Here is a 19711-nt window from a genome sequence, read left to right as displayed (position 1 = left end):
AGAAATTGGCAGGTATGCGTAATGATCGTCTTGACGTTTATGTTGAATACCACATGATGTAGGTGTCCCATATATTTTATTAAAGGTTTTCTTTTATTCTAATAGCTATTGATGTGTAGCAAGCGCTTGTAAAGTTTTACACCTCTCTCCCTTTTCAGTCATATGTATTGAGTTCTCTTTCCTATTTCTTCTTGTCTGACTGTTAGTGTATGGTTTTTTCTCAGAAACGATATTCCATGGTAAGCTTCACTTTTGCTTGCTAATAAATTATATGATGTTTTTAGGAGGAGAAAAAATGTCAACGTTGGATCATCGACAAGGTTTCTTCATTCCGATGGAAAATCTCAATCTCACAGAGTTCCTTTTTATTGTTTTAAGCCTTTTGCGAACAATGATGATAAGTGTTTAAGACCTATCGTATTGCAGCGTGGCTTGGCGCTACTGCTTCATCTTTTGTTCACTGTGTATTATACATGTTCTATTTGCTCAATGTGAATATGAAGAAAATATATGATGGCGTGAAAGTAGCGTAAGTGAAATTTTCCATTATCCTTATCATCTTGAACCCATAGTTTAGGTTTTCGTATTTTGTGCCACCTATTCCTTCATCATCAACGGCTGATGCTTTGCCATTTCTACCGTCAAGGGCTGGTCTTCATGCTGTTCCGACTTGCACGTACAAACATTTGAGTAGACGCGCAGTGTCCTTGTAAGTGTTCTTGTTGTTTTCACAATATAAACAGTGATATGCAAGAGTTTGGCTTCTTCAATACCTGCGCAATGACGTAATCTCTACTGAGTGTCATTTGTTACACGACACACCTACTACCACCATAAGGTCTTTTTTCTTCGGCGGTTTATTTAGGCATTCAGAGCTGTTCCTACTACACTTAAAACAGTCGGTAGCGTCTTCAACGAAAATGACTTCTATGTAATGTTGGCATCGTAGAGATCTGATATGCCCTTGAAAATATTGGAAAATTTCTCGAACATGTTCATGACTTCTCCTTTAGCTATTAACCGATAATTATTTCATTTTCTACCGTTACTATAAATCACATTTTTTGCATAGAATGAGTGGGAATGAAGAAATACAAAAGTGGACTGAACATAAACTGGAAAACTCTTCAAATTACTAAGAGCAATATTTTTGTTGCAGGCTAGTAATATACACGTAAATAGTAACATGCACAAAATTCGTAAAATTTGTGCAATAAAGCAAAGTATCGTCGATAATTCGGTTATGTTCAAAACCTTTAAAGTCCTCTGGTAATCTAAAAATATTGCCAATTGCCAAAAATTCAAAACTCCCCGAAAAATCAGGCTTGAAGTAGATGAGGCAGTCCAGCAAAACATGGCGTCGTCGCGTAAATGTTAATTCATACCGAAGCTCATTGATCTTACTGCTCAACTACTTAAGAAATTGCACCTTTCAATTTAAGATAAACGTAAATCAGCTCATACTGAGGATCATTATTTAGAGTACCTCTGAAACAATTGTTCTGTGCTTTTCTCGTAAAGGCACCGTATGTTGAATAGCCAAAGCAACTGCTGTGTTTTCTAATATATCGTTGAGCTGTTTAGCTCCCCACTTGTGTTAATGGTTTTAACAATTAAAGTTCAGGTTTTCGATAACTGGTTATGAATTCTCAATAATTAGAGTACTTAAGGGGCTTAGAGTTTGCTGAACTTATCGAAGAGACTTTCTTTTATCTATTTAGAGTGAATAATCATTTTTCAACAGTGTTATTTTATTCTTAATAATGTCAACGAGCTCTAGTTACAATTGGTGACAGTCTGCAAATTCAGCAAGACAAGGAGTGTAATTTAATTGGTTTTCAAATTAGTCATGTAGATCGCATGGTAGTTCTTGCATTGGCCTTCTATGTAATATACGCTTATACCTTAGAATTATGGTTTGCATACATCATCGGAACGATCTTATAGAGAGTCACTCCATTTCAGATCTAATACTAATATCCAACTTTAATGATACTGCTTGCGGTACAACTAAACAGAAATGCGGTTAGATCTATCGTGTGATGCAGAAAATTAGTAACAGATTGTCAAAAAAAACTGTGTTGTGAATCCATAAAAACGAAGTTTTTCAGAAAAGACCGCCAACAAGATAGGTATACGTGTTTTTTATTCGTTTTCACCAACCACTTGGGTGTAAACGAATTAAGATCTAATTACTGACAGTCGTAAAACCCGGCATAACTAAAGCAACTTCCCTCATCAACTATGGTTGCCGAGAAGAAAATCGGAAAGATTTTATTGCAATTGTTAACGTAAAGACCAAATGTATATGTATATGTACACAAGTGGCCATGCAAAAGGAAATTTGATTCAGTTAAAGCTGTACCATAAGGCGATGACTCATCATTTCTTTCTTAATAAGTCTTTTCATTTTTAAACGCCACAGATAGCTTTTGTGGTTACTGCCTTTTTTTCTCCTTATTCTCTTTAGCCGTGATGGTAAGTATTTACACAGCTGTTTAGTTATTTGGTTCATTAAAGTGGTTCCATTTAAAACCCGCTGTTTTAGTCCATATGTTGCAAGAACAAGTGAGGAAATATACACATAGCTTTGTCGATCCTGATGCAGTAAGTATTTGCTGGGGCTTTGCATTTTTTATACAACTTATTATAACATTTTTATTTCAGGTATGTGCAAAGTCATTAAACTCTATTTATAATGAATTTCAGAACAATGGAAAGTTGTCGCGCTATAGCATAATATCGAGAATCACTGCTGCGCCATCAAATTCTTATCTTATCGATGGTACTGTGTTCAAGACCACATTTGCTCTCATCTATAAATCTGGTAAAACTAGTTTTTACTTTACATTTGTGTTATGTAGTTGGGTTTATGTTAATTCCTCTTCATTTTTGTCTTTTATGAAGTGTGTCTTTATCTGCACATTTAACTTCAATTTTGTGTTGAATCTAAACCTTGCGTTACATTTTTAACAGTTTCGATTTTGACTAAGTACCAGCGACAAATAAATTGTCACGAAGTTTGAATTAGAAATGCAATTTTTATACGTTAGATCAAAGTTCACTACCTCGACCAAGCAAATATGAATGTTTTCAGTTGGAGATCTGCTGTCGTCAATTCTCGATTTCTTTTCTACTTTTGGTCACAGAGCTTATTCACTATTGCTTACGGTAAACTTTTTTGGCTTTTTTTCTGCTCAGTGCTAAAAAGAGTTGATTATATTTAGTTGGCATCACGATGTCATCAGCTGCGGAAGCCTTCAATTCGCCAAGATTGTATCTTTACAAAAGCATGACACTAATTTACAATCTTGGAACTATAATGATGACTCCATTGACTTATTTCTATTCCATGGTTTCGACTGTTGTTTCGGCATTCTTCCTTCTGGCTGCAAGTTTGTTCCACCGATTTTCGGTCGATGTGGTTGATGAACAAAATAACATATATATGCAAATTAAGCTTCTATTTTATTTTGCATTTAGACAGCGTAAAAGTGAAGTGGAAGAAAATTCTAGCCTCGATTACATTTACACGGAAATAAATTCTAATGTCCGTGTAGCCACAGTCGCACCATCAATCGACGAGGCAAAATTGATCAATAAAATTGATACAACGGTAGATTTCGATGTTTTCATGAAAATTTTAATTGATTATTCAACACTCTACGGCATTTCTTGTACTCTATTGTTGTTATTTTAAAATATTGCCGGCTGAGACACCAGTAGTCTTTATATTATCGTTTATTTCTGTCTAGGTGCGTGCAAAATGAATCAGGACTTCAGAGTGAAGTTTAAGAAAAAATTGAAAGTTTTATCTGCTACGTACAGTAAGAAATATCTATTTTTTACGGTTGTAGTCATGACCTTCATTGAATGAGATAGTTTGATGTCCTATGTTTAGAAAAACCGAATTGATGTCGACTACTCACGGTTGGAGTCTATTATACGTACAGCAATACGTGATTGCAATAGTGACAAACAGGAATGTCCGATTTCTTTTAGAGAGCGCTGGTGTGTAACCGAAGAATTTAGTTTGAAATGTTTTGTTTACATTATTGAAGTTAACTTTTACTAAGTTGTAAAATTTCAGCTATTTATTTTATTTGCGTTGTAGAAGATAATCTTTTACTTTATGTGAAAGTTAAGGATGGTGGATTGGTTTAACGTTCTTCCGCATCATATTTTCTTGCTACACTTGATTCATTGTTTTTGTACACAACAGCACTATTATTAGGTGCCGCAGTAATTTCGACACGATAATCGGAGAACTACAGTACATATTCCAGGCTCGAAAAATCTGGGACATCCTGCTATGGTATTCTATCTGCGGGCCGGCAACCGTTATAGAGGTAATTGTTTTCTGCTTTATTGTCGATGAATTTTTAGTTATTAAATATTAGATGAAGATATCTTGTAAAAGCTATAAAGCTTATATTTAGCAGGCAATCACTTGTAAATCTCTGGTAAGACTTCTTGATCTGAAGCAATTCCGATATGCATCGTTTAAGCGTTAATCGAAAACACTATTTCCTGACATGACTGTTGGTCGTTCAAAGGTTCTGGGTGACGACATCACAATTCGTCTTTCATAGGAAATCAATGTCACTCTTATCTGCTACGAACATATTGGTGTGTAAAAAACTATTTGACTATATTATTCGTTATAGTGAAATTCTTGTTTTTTTTTAGTCCGCAAATATATCTTTTATTTCAGATGCTTATCAAGCTCCAGATGGTGCTCCCAAAACGTTCAAAATCTGTGTATGACTAGATTTTAGTGTTTTCAACGCTCTCATAGTGCTAGTGTAAACAATATTTAGGCCTGTATGTCAGAGAATGATATGAATACAAGAGTTCGCCTTGGTGACTTCATGTACGACCTTAAGGGCAGTCCATTGCAAGTCTTCGTAGTTAAGGTTGTTATTCTCCTCGTATTTTGTGATGGCAAACAAATAAGCGAAAACATGCTATCTATTAGTCTCTAAAGTAGAATTTTCACACTCTTACTGTTTCATTTGTGCTTTTGGTGTTTTTGAGCTTCATATTCGTGGCTTTGCTGACATGTGAACGACGTCCTGGCCGTGAAGCGCTACTAAACCTCATCTAGTTTACACTCTTTAGATTCAACCGGACAATCCTGTGAAACTTATCGAGATTGAGGTTACGCTTAACTGCGGTGCTGAGTTCACTTCCTTTATCGTCTCCATCTCCATGGATGAGTTTATAAATCAGGAAATGTGTAATGCTCTTCTTACTTGGGTCAACCTCGACACTTTGAAATCTTGTGAATATTGATTTCTTTTATTTTATTATTTTTAGCATTGTAAGTGTATAGGGCCACTCTATTTCTTAAGTACAGAGCTGAGTTGTTATTGTTTAGTTCTTATTTTCTTTAGCGTACCGTTTATTTTGTTTCTTTGTTTATTTTCCGGTAGCTGTACTTGATAGCTACGTCTCATGAATAGCGCACTATTTCATGTTTCTTTGATGATACACTGCTAGTTGTCACAAATATTTCCATTTTAGGAATGAGTAGTGTTAGAGCCGTGGATTGACATGAATTCTGTGTTTTGTAGATATATGGGTTCTTGTTATTTCTTATTTAAATGCCTACTTTTCGCGGGCTATTATGGTCTGAGCTTTCATTTACCATAAAAGACTTTTCTCCAATAAAATCTTTTTAAACTATGAAGATGTTCGCATTGAATTTAAATTTACTAGCCATACGTATTTTTTAACTTCACCTGTGTCACCTGAAGCTGCGTTGATTTTCGAGTGACTCGAGCGGGCGCCAGTATTGCCACCATATCTCCCTGTCGCGTGCAAGAGTGGCCCAATGAGTTCTGCTCGCTTTAAGGACACGTTGAGCATCATACCATTCTTCGAGCGTTTTCACGAAAAACTCTGACCATCGGGTCCGTAACCTTTCTGAGTGCGTTTGATATCCCGAGGAATCCAATCCGTTACGGCTCTTGTCCATCGGTTGTCATTGAATCGCATCACGTGCCCGGCCCACCCTATTTTTGACCTTTTGGCGTGAAGGACGGCATCTCTAATCTTCGATCGCTGACGTAGGTCCGAGCTTCGTATTCCCTCTTTCACTTTTGTGATATGGAACACTCCTAGCATCGCCCTTTCGACTGCGCGTTCAGTAACGCTGAGTGTTCTTTCATCCTGCTTACGTAGAGACCAGGTCTCTGATGCGTACGTTAGGGCAGGAAGAATCGTTGAGTCAAAAAGGTGGGCACGGAGTCGAGTTTTCTTTATCCTCTTCACTACATCCTCGATGCTCTTAAAAGCTCCCGATGCCGCTCTCTTCCCCCTGCTCAGATTTGGAGCTAGGTCGTTCATCATGTTGACTTCTCGACCTAGGTACACATAACTGGAGCAATCGGAGATATTTGTTCCGTTGAACGTAAGTAGGACATTAGAAACCAATCCGTTTTTCATGAACATGGTTTTTGTAAGATTTAGCCGAAGGCCAATACTTCCACATATTTTGTTAACTCGGCAAGCATTCGTTCCGCCTGATTGATGTTTGATGTTATAAGAACGATATCACCAGCAAAGCGAAGATGGTGTAGTATTGACTTCCCAAGACCAACTGTTTCTTAACTTGGGCAGTGTTCATTTAACTTTCATTATTAATGGCCCAATTCTTTTTATAGGCAGTGTTATTAATCGAAATATAACTGCGCTGATGCTGAGATATTTGCGATTAATTGAATTATAAATAAAGTTCCAACGCTTTCATACTCAGCCATCATTCTTCAGTTCACCAATACTCCCGCTTATACAATACTTCGTGCAACTAATGTCGACGTGTACGCGCAACAAATGACGGATTGATCACATTGGAGAAAATTAGACTCCGAAAAAGAACACTATCGGCCATTATCAGTACGCACACGTAGTTCCTTTCTTGCAGTCTCCTCAATGCACAGGTACCACTGAAAATTTTTGAAAGAACGAAACTACACTATCAGCTAGCAGGATCCAGCGTTTGTTATAATGAACACCAACGTGACTACCACACGAAGAATGGCCATGATGCCGACACCGACGCCGAAGCGGACGAGCGGTCGCGTCACGCACTAAATGATGAACCTAATTTGAACTCTACCGCAATAAGAAACTACTATGTAACGAAATTGTCTAATCTCTATACAACAATGAAGAGTTGAAACCAATACAAACATTTAATAAAAAAAGAACCGTTATAACTATTCAAAATAATTTGTGCCACTAAAAGCACTCTTTGGATTAATTTACCTCTAAAAATATATCTATTGCTTGAGTTGTACTTGTTGGCGGCCTTAGTGCTCTCAGGCACGGCGTCTTTTGCAAGCTCTCCTGGAAGGATCAGTCTGACTGCCGTCTGGATCTCATGAGACGAGATTAGCGAGCGTTTGTTGTAGTAAGCTAGAACCGATGCATGTGCAGCAATGCGTTCGAGGATGTCTTCACAAACGAATTCATCATGACATCGCCTTTGATGACACACCAGTATCGGGATGTCCCTGTTGCAGTACACAATAGATGTGTACAGAAAAGCTTTCCTTCCGTCGATGCTTCTTCTTCTGGTCTCCAGTACTGCTGACTTCCTCGCTCCTAGCGGCTCTCTTCGCTCTCTTAACGTACTGCTTCGGCGCCATGATGAGATCTATCGTGTACATGTCATTCATCTCGCTCATGTCTCTATTTATAGCGGTCCCGCAACGAAGCTCCGCCTCTATACGTGTTATCGCTGTGTCCTATAAATACACTCCTGATCTCTGCTAACGCATTATCAATTCATTGATTGCTGTCGATGTGGGGCCGTAGTAAAGCAGCGGAAGCGAAGAGCAGCAGGATAGTCAGATCAATGCCGGCTCGTCCTCGCCTGCAGTTTCCTGCTAGAATTCTTCATCGAAAGCTCTGCAAGGGTAACTATGCTGCCACAGTAAGTGGTGGTGCGGATATCTATCTAGCTGCCGTCCTCGAATACTTAACTTCCAAAGTTTTGAAGTTGGCTGCAAATACAGCTCGTGACAATAATAAAACAAGAATTAATCCTCCTCATCTCCGGCTAGCTATTCGCAGCGACCCCGACATTAACAAGTTACTTTCGAGAGCAACGATTCCTCTAGAAGGATTCCTGCCCAAACGCAAGCCGAGCTGATGCCCAAGAACACTGGTGGAGAAACGAAATTAAGCAAACTGCCCTCATTAGGGGCCAGACTCATTGTTAACTGTTTTGTTGATTATGTAAAATATTCAATAAAGATCATTCCATCAACTTGTTTCTGTTTGTTTTCAACTTATATTAAAGAAGATAGCGATTAATTACATACTTTGTCGTAGATTGGTCATTGTAATAGTTTCTTACGTAGTGCATTAAGTTGAACTAGTATGGTATATTCTGTCTTAACCACAATAAGTACAATCTTAGGAAATTCGGTGTTCGTGCGTATGCTACGGATTGGGTAGTAACGGAAGATTCAGTAGAAGGGTTTTGATTCTCTGTCGTTTTAAAGTTTACGTTTTTGCACTTGTCGATAGAGAAAGTCTTGTTTCTGATGGGTAAGAATGGCTATAGACTAGCTGATTAGCAAATAAAAATTACCAAGCACGCAATTGGTCGTTTTACTCGTCGTGGTGGTGTGAAACGTATTTCGGGACTGATCTATGAGAAATTTCGTGGAGTCTTCGAGAACGTGATCAGAGATGCCGTCACCTTTTGTGAGCATGCGAGAAGAAAGACGTTCACTGCCATGGAAGTGGTCTATGTTCTCAAATGCAAAGGACACACTCTCTACGGTTTCGGTGGATAATGAAGCTTCTCCCGATCGATTACTGTAATACGACGATCCCTTTTGGGCCACATTTGAAAAACCTCGATAGCATCTCACTTGTAGTATGATGTGTTTGGTGAAAAAAAAGTACTTTACTACTGTTTTGCACATTCGACGTTATCTACGTTTCATCAATTTGTTATGGACGAGATCTTGTTGAATCCTCAACACAAATTCTCCATACAATTTCTCGAAAAAAATGTGTTGTATATTTCGAGATAACATTGTTATGATCACAATTCAACTCAACCCCTAACCACATGGAAAAATTGCGCTCTATTGTCACTCTGTGCACCCTTTAAAACAGTCAAAAATGGGCCTACGATTACTTGACGAATCCTCGAAGTTCAGCATCTAGAACCAGTTATTAGCAGTATTCTTGTATTACGTAGGAATGGCTCACTGTTCCCATTTGTCCATTGCATCGAGAAGAAATCATGGGCACCCGTTTAGAATTACTTCTCTCCCATTTAAGGGGCACACTTTGGTGGCACAAATTTTTTGTATAGCCTGCCTTAGTGTGACAGTTCAGCTGGTTGCTAACGATTTTGTAATGAATCTGTTACGCTGCACTTAAGGCTTTTTTGGTATTAATGTCGTTGTTCGTTAATGTCACCTCGTGTTTAAAACACAAGCGAAGCTTTTATATCAGGCAGCTGCGCACAAAGCACTAATTTCTAATATTTTTTCTTCGGTTAAAGTTTGAAATATGTCCTCTTTCAAAATGAGATGTTCGAACTTGCAGTGAAGTGTGTTGTTAGCGGTAAATAGCTTAAGCTTGAGCATTTTTTTTTAGTTAAGAATCAAATTATTTTCGTTGTTTCTGCGATGTAAATCTAATTAAGTTCTTATTTTCTTCACTTCAGTCAGGACATACTACCAAGCGAGACAGAAAGAAAAACCGTTAGTCAGAAACGATCATGGTTAGTGTCTTTTCTTCTACATTGTTTTTATTTTTTACATATATCTAATACTTCGCATATGCTCTTTCATTTAGAAATAGAAGAATAGTTATATCAAGCAGAACGAGAACTACCGGAGAAGCAGCGTAGCAATAACGAATTGCTGGCGTCTATTAACGAAAAGGAACACAACATGCAATCAGCTCAGATGACAACAGAAAGGTTTTCTTATGTAGTGCTTTCCATTGACATACCTTATATCTATCCCCTAATATTCCTACTGCATGTTCTTTTTATTTTAGTTTGGGCAAAGTTGCGCATGCGTTAGAGGCTATTCCTGTGGTATGTAGAATATTTCCAACCACCCTGATGTAACTGCTCCCTCACTTGAAGTGCAGGATGTAGCTTTTGATTTCGTAACAGTAAAGAAAATACGTGGACTATTGAGAGCGAAAGGTAGGGAATGGAAAATCCTTGCCAGCGTATAAGTGTAATTGTTTGACGTGGAGAATGACGATGGTCTCATGTGCCCAAATAAAAAATATATAGGGACCATAAAGGGAAGGACAAAATTTCTCTCAATAATAGAATTTTAGAGCATAACGGACGATGCGAATTGTTTACAGTCGAACGTTTGCGGCTGGAGTTTACAATGCGATTCTCTGTAGGGAACATCACTGTTCATAGTTTTATTTTGTTGCACAGATCTTTTTCGCTATATTTTTTCACGCATTCGATAGCTTATCAAACGCAACTGGACATAACAAGGTTCGCAACAGAAAAGCTTTCCATATGCTTCATAATTTGCAAAAAACCTCGGACATGTTAAATTCTCACTCCAACTATACACACTGAAAGACTGCATTTAAAGGCTTTTTACCTAGAGATAACTGGAACGAAGCTAAACATACAGAAATATTTTTGTGTTATTTTGCTGTTGCAGCATCGGCGACAGCAATTAAGGAGTGGATAATGAGGGACTCAGGTGATGTGGATACGCGAAACCCAGGAGAAGAACGAATGAGTGAGTCTTCCCTTTCCATTACATCATTATCTTAATATTTCTTCTTTGTTCCGTTTTTTAAACTATTTGTTTGGTAGGCAGAAATACTCTGGTTTCATGTCGGGTACTGCACCAGAGGTGATAGGAATCAAGGAGTGATTTACAAGGCACCCTCTTGATATTCATATGCGCATGCGAGAGAAGAAAGAATGAGTGAGTGTTCGCTTTCCATTCCATCATTAACTTAATATTTATTTTTTGTTTCCTTCTATTTAACTACTTTTGTTTCGTAGAGAGGAATATCCCGGTATTATATTGGGTATTTCAGCATCGGGGACAAAGATTAAGGAGTGGATTGCGAGGCACACACTTAATGTGGCTACGCAAAAGCCAGGAGAAGAAAGAATAGGTGGTCTTTCCTTTCCATTCCATTATTATCTTTGTATTTCTTTTTGATACGTGCTCTTTAGCTAAATTTATTTCGTAGACATGAATGTCCTGGTTTTATCTTATCTATTGCAGCATCTGCTACAGAAATTAAAGAGTGGATAATGAGGAACTCACATGATGTGAATGTGCAAAAGGAAAAGAAAAAGGAATGAGTGAGTCTTCCCTTTGCATTCCATCATTATCTTAATATTTCTTTTTTCTTCGTTTTTTTTATCACCTTTGCAGGTATGGAGTGGATAATGAGGAACTCACGTGATTTGGATGCGAAAAAGCCAAGAGAAAAAGGAATGAGTGAGTCTTTTCTTTGCACTCCATCATTATCTTAATATTTATTTTTTGTTTCCTTCTGTTTAGCTACTTTTGTTTCGTAGACAGAAATATCCTGGTATTATATTGGGTATTTCAGCATCGGTGACAGGAATTAACGAGTGGATTACGAGGCACCCCCTTGATGTTGATATGCAAATCTAAGAAAAAACGAATGAGCGGTTGTTCGCTTTCCATTCCATCACCATCTTAATATTTCTCTTTCTTTCGTTCTTTTTAACTACTTTTGTTTCGTAGACAGAAATACCCTGGTGTACGACGCGTACTGCAGCATCGGTGACAGGAATTAAGAAGGCAATTACGAGGCACCGCCTTGATATGGATATGCAAAAGCCAGGGAAAGAAGGAATGAGTGAGTCCTTCTTTTCCATTCTGTTGTTATCTCTATATATTTTTTTTGTTTGGGTCGTGGTTTAAAAATGCAAGATGAACAGTATTTACGGCAAAAAAGCAGTAGCATTAGGATTTGCGAATATTGCGTGTTTGTAAAGCTTTCGGCAGGGATTGTGAATTTCATCACATCGCTATAAGAGCAGAGCATTCAAAGATTGAAAACAAAGTAGGGATTAAAATTGCTTGGAAAGACATGAAGTGACAGATCTCAAAGTAAAAGCATATATACTATAATGCGTTTAACTCATCTTTAGTAAATTCATATGTAATCTACTTATGTTTTACCTTATACTGCTTACTCGTCAAGTAGTATTTAGAAATTCTTACTAAATAAAAAGAAAAGATTCTTTACCGATAAACAAAATCCATGCCTTAAAAAGATGCGAGGTAAATAAGGACATTTCTACATCTACTGAACATTCCCATCTGTAGCATCTGTAGCATACGCACGTACATGAGATCCTAAATTTACAGCTATTTCAATGGTATGAAAATGTAAAAATTCATTACAGTCTGTTATTATCAATAGAGTACGTAGTCGATACAAATTTTCATCACAAGTTAACTACAAGAAGCAGAAGCAAGTTCCTAATAGAACGATTTTTATTCATGTCAATTCTTCTTCTTTGAACAAACACGAGGTTGGTAAACAATTTTACTATTGGGCTGACATTTCGGCCGTATCGCCTACCTCAGAGCTATTTCTCGCCCTCCGATCAACCGTTAGGTTGTGTCTGCCTTGTCTGATTTTTATTCAATAATTTATAAAATGAATGATAAGCTTTCTCAAGAATTCAGTATCACAGAACTACTCCTTTTCTCCACCGGTTTTCATCGGCGCTTGGATGTTGGGAAAGACTCTTCCTGGCAATCGTTACTCCCGAGAGTAACTTGTTAAGCTACTCGTCGCTGCGAGTAGCTAGTTGGAGATCACGAGGATTAATTCTGGTCTTTTCATTGTCACGAGCTGTATTCCCAGCAAAGTCCAAAACTTCGGAAGTTAAGTATTCCAGGACGGCAGCAAGATAGACTGGGTCACCACGACTAATTATGGCAGCATAGTCACCCTTGCAGAGCATTCGATCAAGTCGTCCAACAAGAAACTGTAAGCCAGCACGAACCGACCTTGACTTCACCCTACCCCTGCTCTTGGCATTTGTTCCTCAACCAAGGGCAACATCCTAACGGCAACATGCAAAGAACTGCTGATCGGTTAGCAAAGAGAAGGAGTCTATTTAAAGGGCAGAACAATAGTAAACTCTGCTTACGTGTAGAAGCGGAGCTTTTTTACGAGACCAAACTCTAGAAGAATAGTACAATGCTGAGAGAGTGCCTAAAGAGAGCAGAACCCATTGGGCCACTCACGCGAAAAAGACAAAGAGAGAATCTACTTGCACCTGCTGGAGTCACGCAAACATCATCGGGGATACAGGTGATGCAGATGATATTATTAATTAATAGATTAAAATCATTCCACAAAAACTTCAATTTTTCCAGTTTAAGATCTAAGTTTAAAAAAGAACGAGAGAAAGGCTTTTGAAAATGAGGCCAAAAAGAAAAAAGATCTCACAGAGAAATGTAAAAGCTAAGAATTCACATTTTTCCTTATCTCCTGCATATTTCATCAGAAATGATGAATTTCCTCATAATAAATAATGATGCATTGAACGAATATTGGTTAGCACTTACGTGACGATGTGATCTCTACAGTGGTCGTTTCTTGCGATACACAGTAATCGGTATGACGTCTATAGTAGTCATAGCGACGGCTGCGAAAATTTAGGGTTCAAATAGAAGCAGAATACTAGCGAAACTAGATGTCGTCGCGTAAGTGTTAAATGTTAAATCTAATGGGCGTACAGAAGTCTCTAGTTCAACTGTGTGAGCTAGTTGAACTATCTTCATTTATCATCTTCATCACTACAACTTGATGGAATAACGATTTGTTATCATGGATATCACTACGCGATAAAAAACAAACAAAATCATATTATCTTCTTATCGTTATTACAACTTAACAAGTTATTTCCGCAGTACGCCTTCAATTCGTCATTGGTGCTCATCGCGAAAGGTAAGGTCTGTTTACTAGCACAGTTTATCCCTTTTCTTTTCCAACTTCTCCCAACTTACTCTGCTCCTCTTCTTCTCTTCTCTCGATTATGTGGACCTTATTTCGTATAGTAAACAGGACGTTTAGCTGCTAGTATATGGGAATGAGTAAGTATTCGCATAGGATTAAAAACGAAACACTTTAAAAGTAGATCTTTTTCGTAATATTCCTAAAGAATCCTAAATGCTTTTTATCATTAATATTCGTTTCGAGTAAGTGTCGATATCTATGTGATTCTACTTCTAGTGCACATTATTTGCAGGCGTCACAGCACTATCGAAGTTGGTGTCGAAAAGTGTCGAATGTGAATAATCACCGCAAAAATAAGTTATGTGGAGAACAAATGCCAACAACGAAAGGTGGTTGGTCAATTTCGTCAAAACGCTCTCTCAACAATGAGCCAATGAGCTCACATGAGAAAGTCATCGACTGTGAGTTTTTCTTTATGACATTGCTTTAGATTTTCTGAGAATTTCAGGATTATCATACAATAAACAAAAACTTTTTAGGGTTTCATCGCAACGAAGAATATTTGAACCAATTTTTGACGAAGGATGCTATGAAAGCGACAAAAAAATATTAGTTCTATTCTTATTTTTTTTTTCTTTTGATTACCATTCCATTGAATTGCAGATGCAATTGTTTTTTTTTTCAACAAAGCTTCTGTAAATTTTGCTTTTACACGATTAGCAGACGACCTTGCAATAAAAAAATCTGAACTAGCTATTGTGTTATTAAACTGGTAAGCAGGAATGACTCTGTGAATAAAGACATTTCATTTATAATGATAAGAAATACGATCGTCGCAGAAAATGAATGGTATTGATGACTTACGCAAATTAGGGCAGGTGAAAAGGTTAACGTGTAGAACGTGGCCACATTTAATTAGAGTGTTCTTTTTCTTGTTAGTTTTCAATGTTTCATCTGGGGGCGGTTGTAGCGCAATGGTTAGCGACGCCACGCAATACACACTGGATTCGATCTCGCACCCCGAGCACACCAAGCCTTCCATCCCTCCGAGTTCGACAAATTGTGCCAGATTTCCTATCAGGATAAAACACTGACTTGTCACATTGGCTGGCACCCGCAAGTCACTGTATATAGGCCACATATGCATTTAACCACCTCTATGATGTCTAATGAAGTCGAGTGCATGGCGCATCCCTCAGGGTTTGATTAACGCCAACCACTTTTTTCTTTATCCTTTAAGTAGAAGCCTTAGAGTTTGGAACAGGAATACAGCAGGTTGCGACATAGTTATAAATAGAAAGAGGAAACATTTTACTTATGCTTAACTGACAAATGTTATAGCGTTTCAATTAAAGCCTCAAAGCATATAATTCTAATGGATTACAGTTTTAATGGTGTAAGCTTAGGCCATGTTTGTGATGTGCAGAAAATGAACAACAGCAACAACACAATATTTCTTCTGTTAATGTTTGTATTCAAAAATAAGTGAATAAAAATTTTTAACTTAAGCAAAAAAGGAAGAAACAGGCAATACATTTTTTCTCCTAGTCTTCTGCTTAGATGCTCTTCGGAGTCTTCACCATCACTATCGATGATGGGTTGACCTAAAACATAGTGGAGATTGTCATTTGGTATGAAAAATTATGCTTAGCGTCTAAAATGAGAAAATATGAAGCACACATAGCGTACATACCCATAGAGCGATGAACTAAATTGCAATCGCTGTAGAGAGTCATGCTTATTGTCTAAAATAAAAAAATATAAGAACATATATATCCCAAGAACGATTGAGCAAAGTTTACCTCATAAAACTGTTCAGATTCTAACTCCTGAAGTACATTAATCATCAAAAAACCATATGTAGTTATCGAAGAACTGGAATCGCACGTTATACGAAGCATAATTTTCGACCAGCAGCTCGTTGATGTCTCATTTTCAATCGCTATGATAAATCGTAGTTGCTGTATGAAATGGAATAATATAAGAATCGCAAAGTAAACATAATAACACACTTTGCACACCCTATAGAAATCGAATTAAATGTTGACACGAGTGTGACTGAATGGTGAACAGATGCTGTTTTCTTCACCGCTTACAAGAGTCAGATATGCTCCAAGAACAGTGAGACGCGTGTTGAAGAACATAAGGATACATAGGATATGAGAAACATGGAAATAGCCTTTAAAACATAGATAGAAACCAGATTATAAAGCGAAAATCGCAATAAAACGGGAGGGTCTAACTACTTATGGGGTGTAGTGGTCGGTGTGATCTCTATAGAGGTCATAGAGAGCGCCGCAAAAAATTAGGGATCAAATGGAAGCGGCACACTAGCGAAATTACGCGTCGTCTGATAAGCGTTAAATAACTCGAATTCTTCGCTTATGCCTGCATTTTCAACTGCACACTTCTCAACTATCCGTCATTGTACTTGAACTTCTCAAAAATTTTCCCATCTACATAGCAGCTTCTCATGTAAGCTAGCGTGCGTAAGAAGCTTATATCGTAACCAAATCTTTCCAAACCTTGAAAACTTCATATAAATAAGAGTTAGCTACCTCGTCGTACTCACTATTTTCAACGTCTTGAGAACATTTTAGAGTAAGAAGCGATTTCATTCATTTTACTGCTTTTGATATGTAAATATACACGTCTAACTCGCCGGATTCTTCCGTGAGGGCTGAAAAAATGGGGTAGTGAGGAACTCTTTAAAAGAGGGTCATACTAAAAAATCACTTGCATGCATGTAAAAGCACTCAACAATTTCTGAATCCACTCTAGTTTGAAAAAACTTATATGGTCTCTCTGGTTTCCGTTTAATCGCGATTTGTAGTTGCACTGTGGAACCCAGTGTGTAGCCGGCCAAGATCCCTCGTGTAAGTGAGATTTTAGGGATTTCTTCTTGATGGATGACGTGCATCACGCGTGACGAAATCAAATTGTTCATAAAGGTTCAAAGAGAGTTGGGTTCAGAGTATAGAACGTATTTCAACTCGTGGAATATGAATAAATACATCACGACTGAGTCAGAAGCAGTGAAAAAAGTGAATTCTATTGAATAGCAAAATAGAAGCACGCTAATATTCAATCATACAAATAACCGTCTTTTCGATGATTTTCTAGTAGAAATTGCGTTAGTGTGCTAGGGTCTTTTTTCTTCCAGGTCTTCATTACGGCCATTTCTCCGGCTTTGTTAGTGGAATATTCACGGCTTTGGGACCCACTGATTCTTCCAGGACGACAGTGGTTCCTGCGACGGCATTGAATTTTGTAGTTTCTCTATTGACCGCTAATGAACGATGTTGCAAGCAATAAATTTACTAAACCACAACTACTGTGGTAAACTTGGAGCGGATTAAAATTTTTTTTATAGAGTACAATAAAACAAAGCGTTCATATGAACACTATTAAAAAGCACAAAATTTTCGCTTTGATGCTACTAAGGCACTTTGCCGAAAATATATCTCAGTATGTTACGAATACCTGTAAGAATTCAGATGTTGTGACTGCACGTATGAACATGTCTACGTTGCGACAAAAAGTAGGTGCCAAATCGGCGCAGCAGAAAAAGAAAGTTCATCCCTTTGATCCATCTTCGTTTCTAGGAAGCACAAGGGCGATTTTGGTCAGCGTTTGACCTCCTCTCCGCAAACTGGGGACGCGCCAAGTTGCCTCGTAACCAGCGGGCTCGAGATCCCTCGGTGAGGAAGATCCACGGGGAGAGAGATCCGTGGGTAGAAGACTTAACCAATTATAAAGGCTTTATTAGAAAGTCGACATATTAGTGCTGGAGTTTAATCACACAAGTGGGTGCCTTGCACCATTTTTACACATCGCAGAAGAGTTTCTTTCGATTAGAACTCTAACTTTACAAGGAGATCACAGTACATTCACTGCTAATAAATGCTGACATTACGTGGGGCGGGAAGCCCATGGGTTAGAGATGCCACGCAATAAACGCTCGTCGAGGGTTGCAAACCACCCTAGGCCAATCATTCATCCACCCGATGTGGCTAGAAGGTCCCACGTATTTTCGGATAAAGTTTTTCCGATCAGCGAAAGGTGGCGACTGGCTCTTGTTAATGCCTGAGAGCTCCATAGCAGAGCTATCCCATATGATATTCGACCAGCATTAAACAATATTTTTGGGGATGACGAAACCCTCAAACACAGGCCGAGCACAGGAAGAAATTCGGGAACTGTCGTGAATTAAAGATGGAAGGCAATAAAGGAGAAATGAAAGATTTGCCAGGATTCGCACAATATTTCAAATTTAAAGTCAGATTAGACAAATAGAATAAAAACTGAAAAATGTTACCATCCAATTCAAACAACTACCATTTGCTAGAGGGATGAAATATGAAGACAAATAGATATGGAAAAGATATAATAATATAGTATTATATGAAATGTTAGTACAAGATATTGTCGACATAAACGTGACATGTCACGGAATTTGATAAGTGCCATAAGTTAAACCATCTATTATAATATGCATGTTTAGCAACAGGTATATATATATATGATGTTCTAAGTATAGATAGAGATAATTAGGGGCGCGTGTAGCGCAGTGGTTAGAGGTGCCCTGCAATACACGCTGGATTCGATCCCGCGCCCAGGGCTCACCAAGGCTTCCATACCACCGGGGTCGGCAAATTGGTACCAGAGCTGTCTGGGAGGATAAAAACACTGACTTGACACATCGGCCGGCCCCAGCAAGTCATTGTATAGGCCACATTTGCGTTCAATCACCTCTGCGATGTCTAATAAAGTCGAATGATGGCGCATCCCTCAGGGATTGATCAACGCCGACCACTTTTATTAAGTATAGATCATTGTGGAAGCTCCTTCATTTCTGCCATTTCTTATATCCTCCGTCAACGTTTCAATGTCAAGAAAGCATATCTAACTCTTGTAGTAGTTTCAGAAAAAAACTCGTCGACCATTCAATTATACGGCTGTCAACATTTAGTTAAGTTTTTTGTGAGAGTATACTAAACAATTTACGGCACTATTGACATCTTTTTGATTACTGATACCTGCTAGAGAATGGGGTCACCGTTAACTAAAGCTTTCTATAGGGAAAGGTTTTTCTTGTAGGTCATCATCACACATTTCCCGAATCCTTCATTCATTTTGTTGTGTTCCATCATCTACGAAGGTATTCAGATTTGCATGTGGGTTCCGATGCCATTTAAGGATTTTTTTTTCTTACTATGAATAGCTTTGAACTAAGGACGAATTGATTCTGCCAGAAATCCTGTAATAGATGCTCTAGAGTGTTCTTAAGTCTTCACTACAGTAGCCGCCGATTTCAGAAATAGACAGTTAACATCATATCACAATTACTATAAGGAATCATGCTTAGCTCTTAAATTAACGAACACAGTAACATATAGATCAATAGAAAGGTTGAGTAATGTTTCTTTTATAAATGTTTTACGTTCCTAAATCCTGAAGCGCATAAGTCATCAAAAAGATGTCTACGGTAATTGAAGTAGCGGCATAGTAGGCTGTTTGAAGCAGAATTTTTTGAAAGCACTCTTTGTGAGTCATTTTCAGTCGCGAAGTTATTTGATGAATTGTAGTTATTTTCTGAGTAGAAGGATACAAAGACCGCAGAATGATTGGAGTAATATGTCTAGAATATTTCATAACAACTTCACTAAATGCTGACACAAGTATAATTCAATTCTTGACGAATTTCTCTCTCAAACTACTC

General features: G+C 38.0%; 2 protein-coding genes across 2 annotated transcripts; both read left to right on the top strand.

Annotated features, from left to right (window-relative positions):
• Positions 1-4602: 4602 nt before the first annotated feature.
• LOC309798186 (nuclear migration and anchoring protein unc-84-like) lies at positions 4603-5425 on the top strand. Its single transcript, XM_082646464.1, has 4 exons — positions 4603-4629; positions 4715-4761; positions 4821-4916; positions 5122-5425. Exons 3-4 carry the CDS (start codon positions 4827-4829, stop codon positions 5293-5295), a joined length of 264 nt encoding a protein of 87 aa, XP_082502590.1. The 5' UTR covers positions 4603-4629; positions 4715-4761; positions 4821-4826; the 3' UTR covers positions 5296-5425.
• A 2385-nt stretch (positions 5426-7810) lies between these two features.
• LOC309798188 (histone H2A-like) lies at positions 7811-8161 on the top strand (the record flags this gene model as incomplete). The annotated part of the gene is made up of 1 exon (XM_082646466.1): positions 7811-8161. One exon carries the CDS (start codon positions 7811-7813, stop codon positions 8159-8161), a length of 351 nt encoding a protein of 116 aa, XP_082502592.1.
• Between the last annotated feature and the right edge of the window lie 11550 nt (positions 8162-19711).

The sequence above is a fragment of the Mesoplodon mirus genome (genome assembly GCF_964341445.2).
Source record: "Mesoplodon mirus genome assembly, contig: HAP1_SCAFFOLD_2047, whole genome shotgun sequence".
NCBI classification, from domain to species: domain Eukaryota; kingdom Metazoa; phylum Chordata; class Mammalia; order Artiodactyla; family Ziphiidae; genus Mesoplodon; species Mesoplodon mirus.
This window is presented reverse-complemented; position numbering and strand designations above follow the sequence as displayed.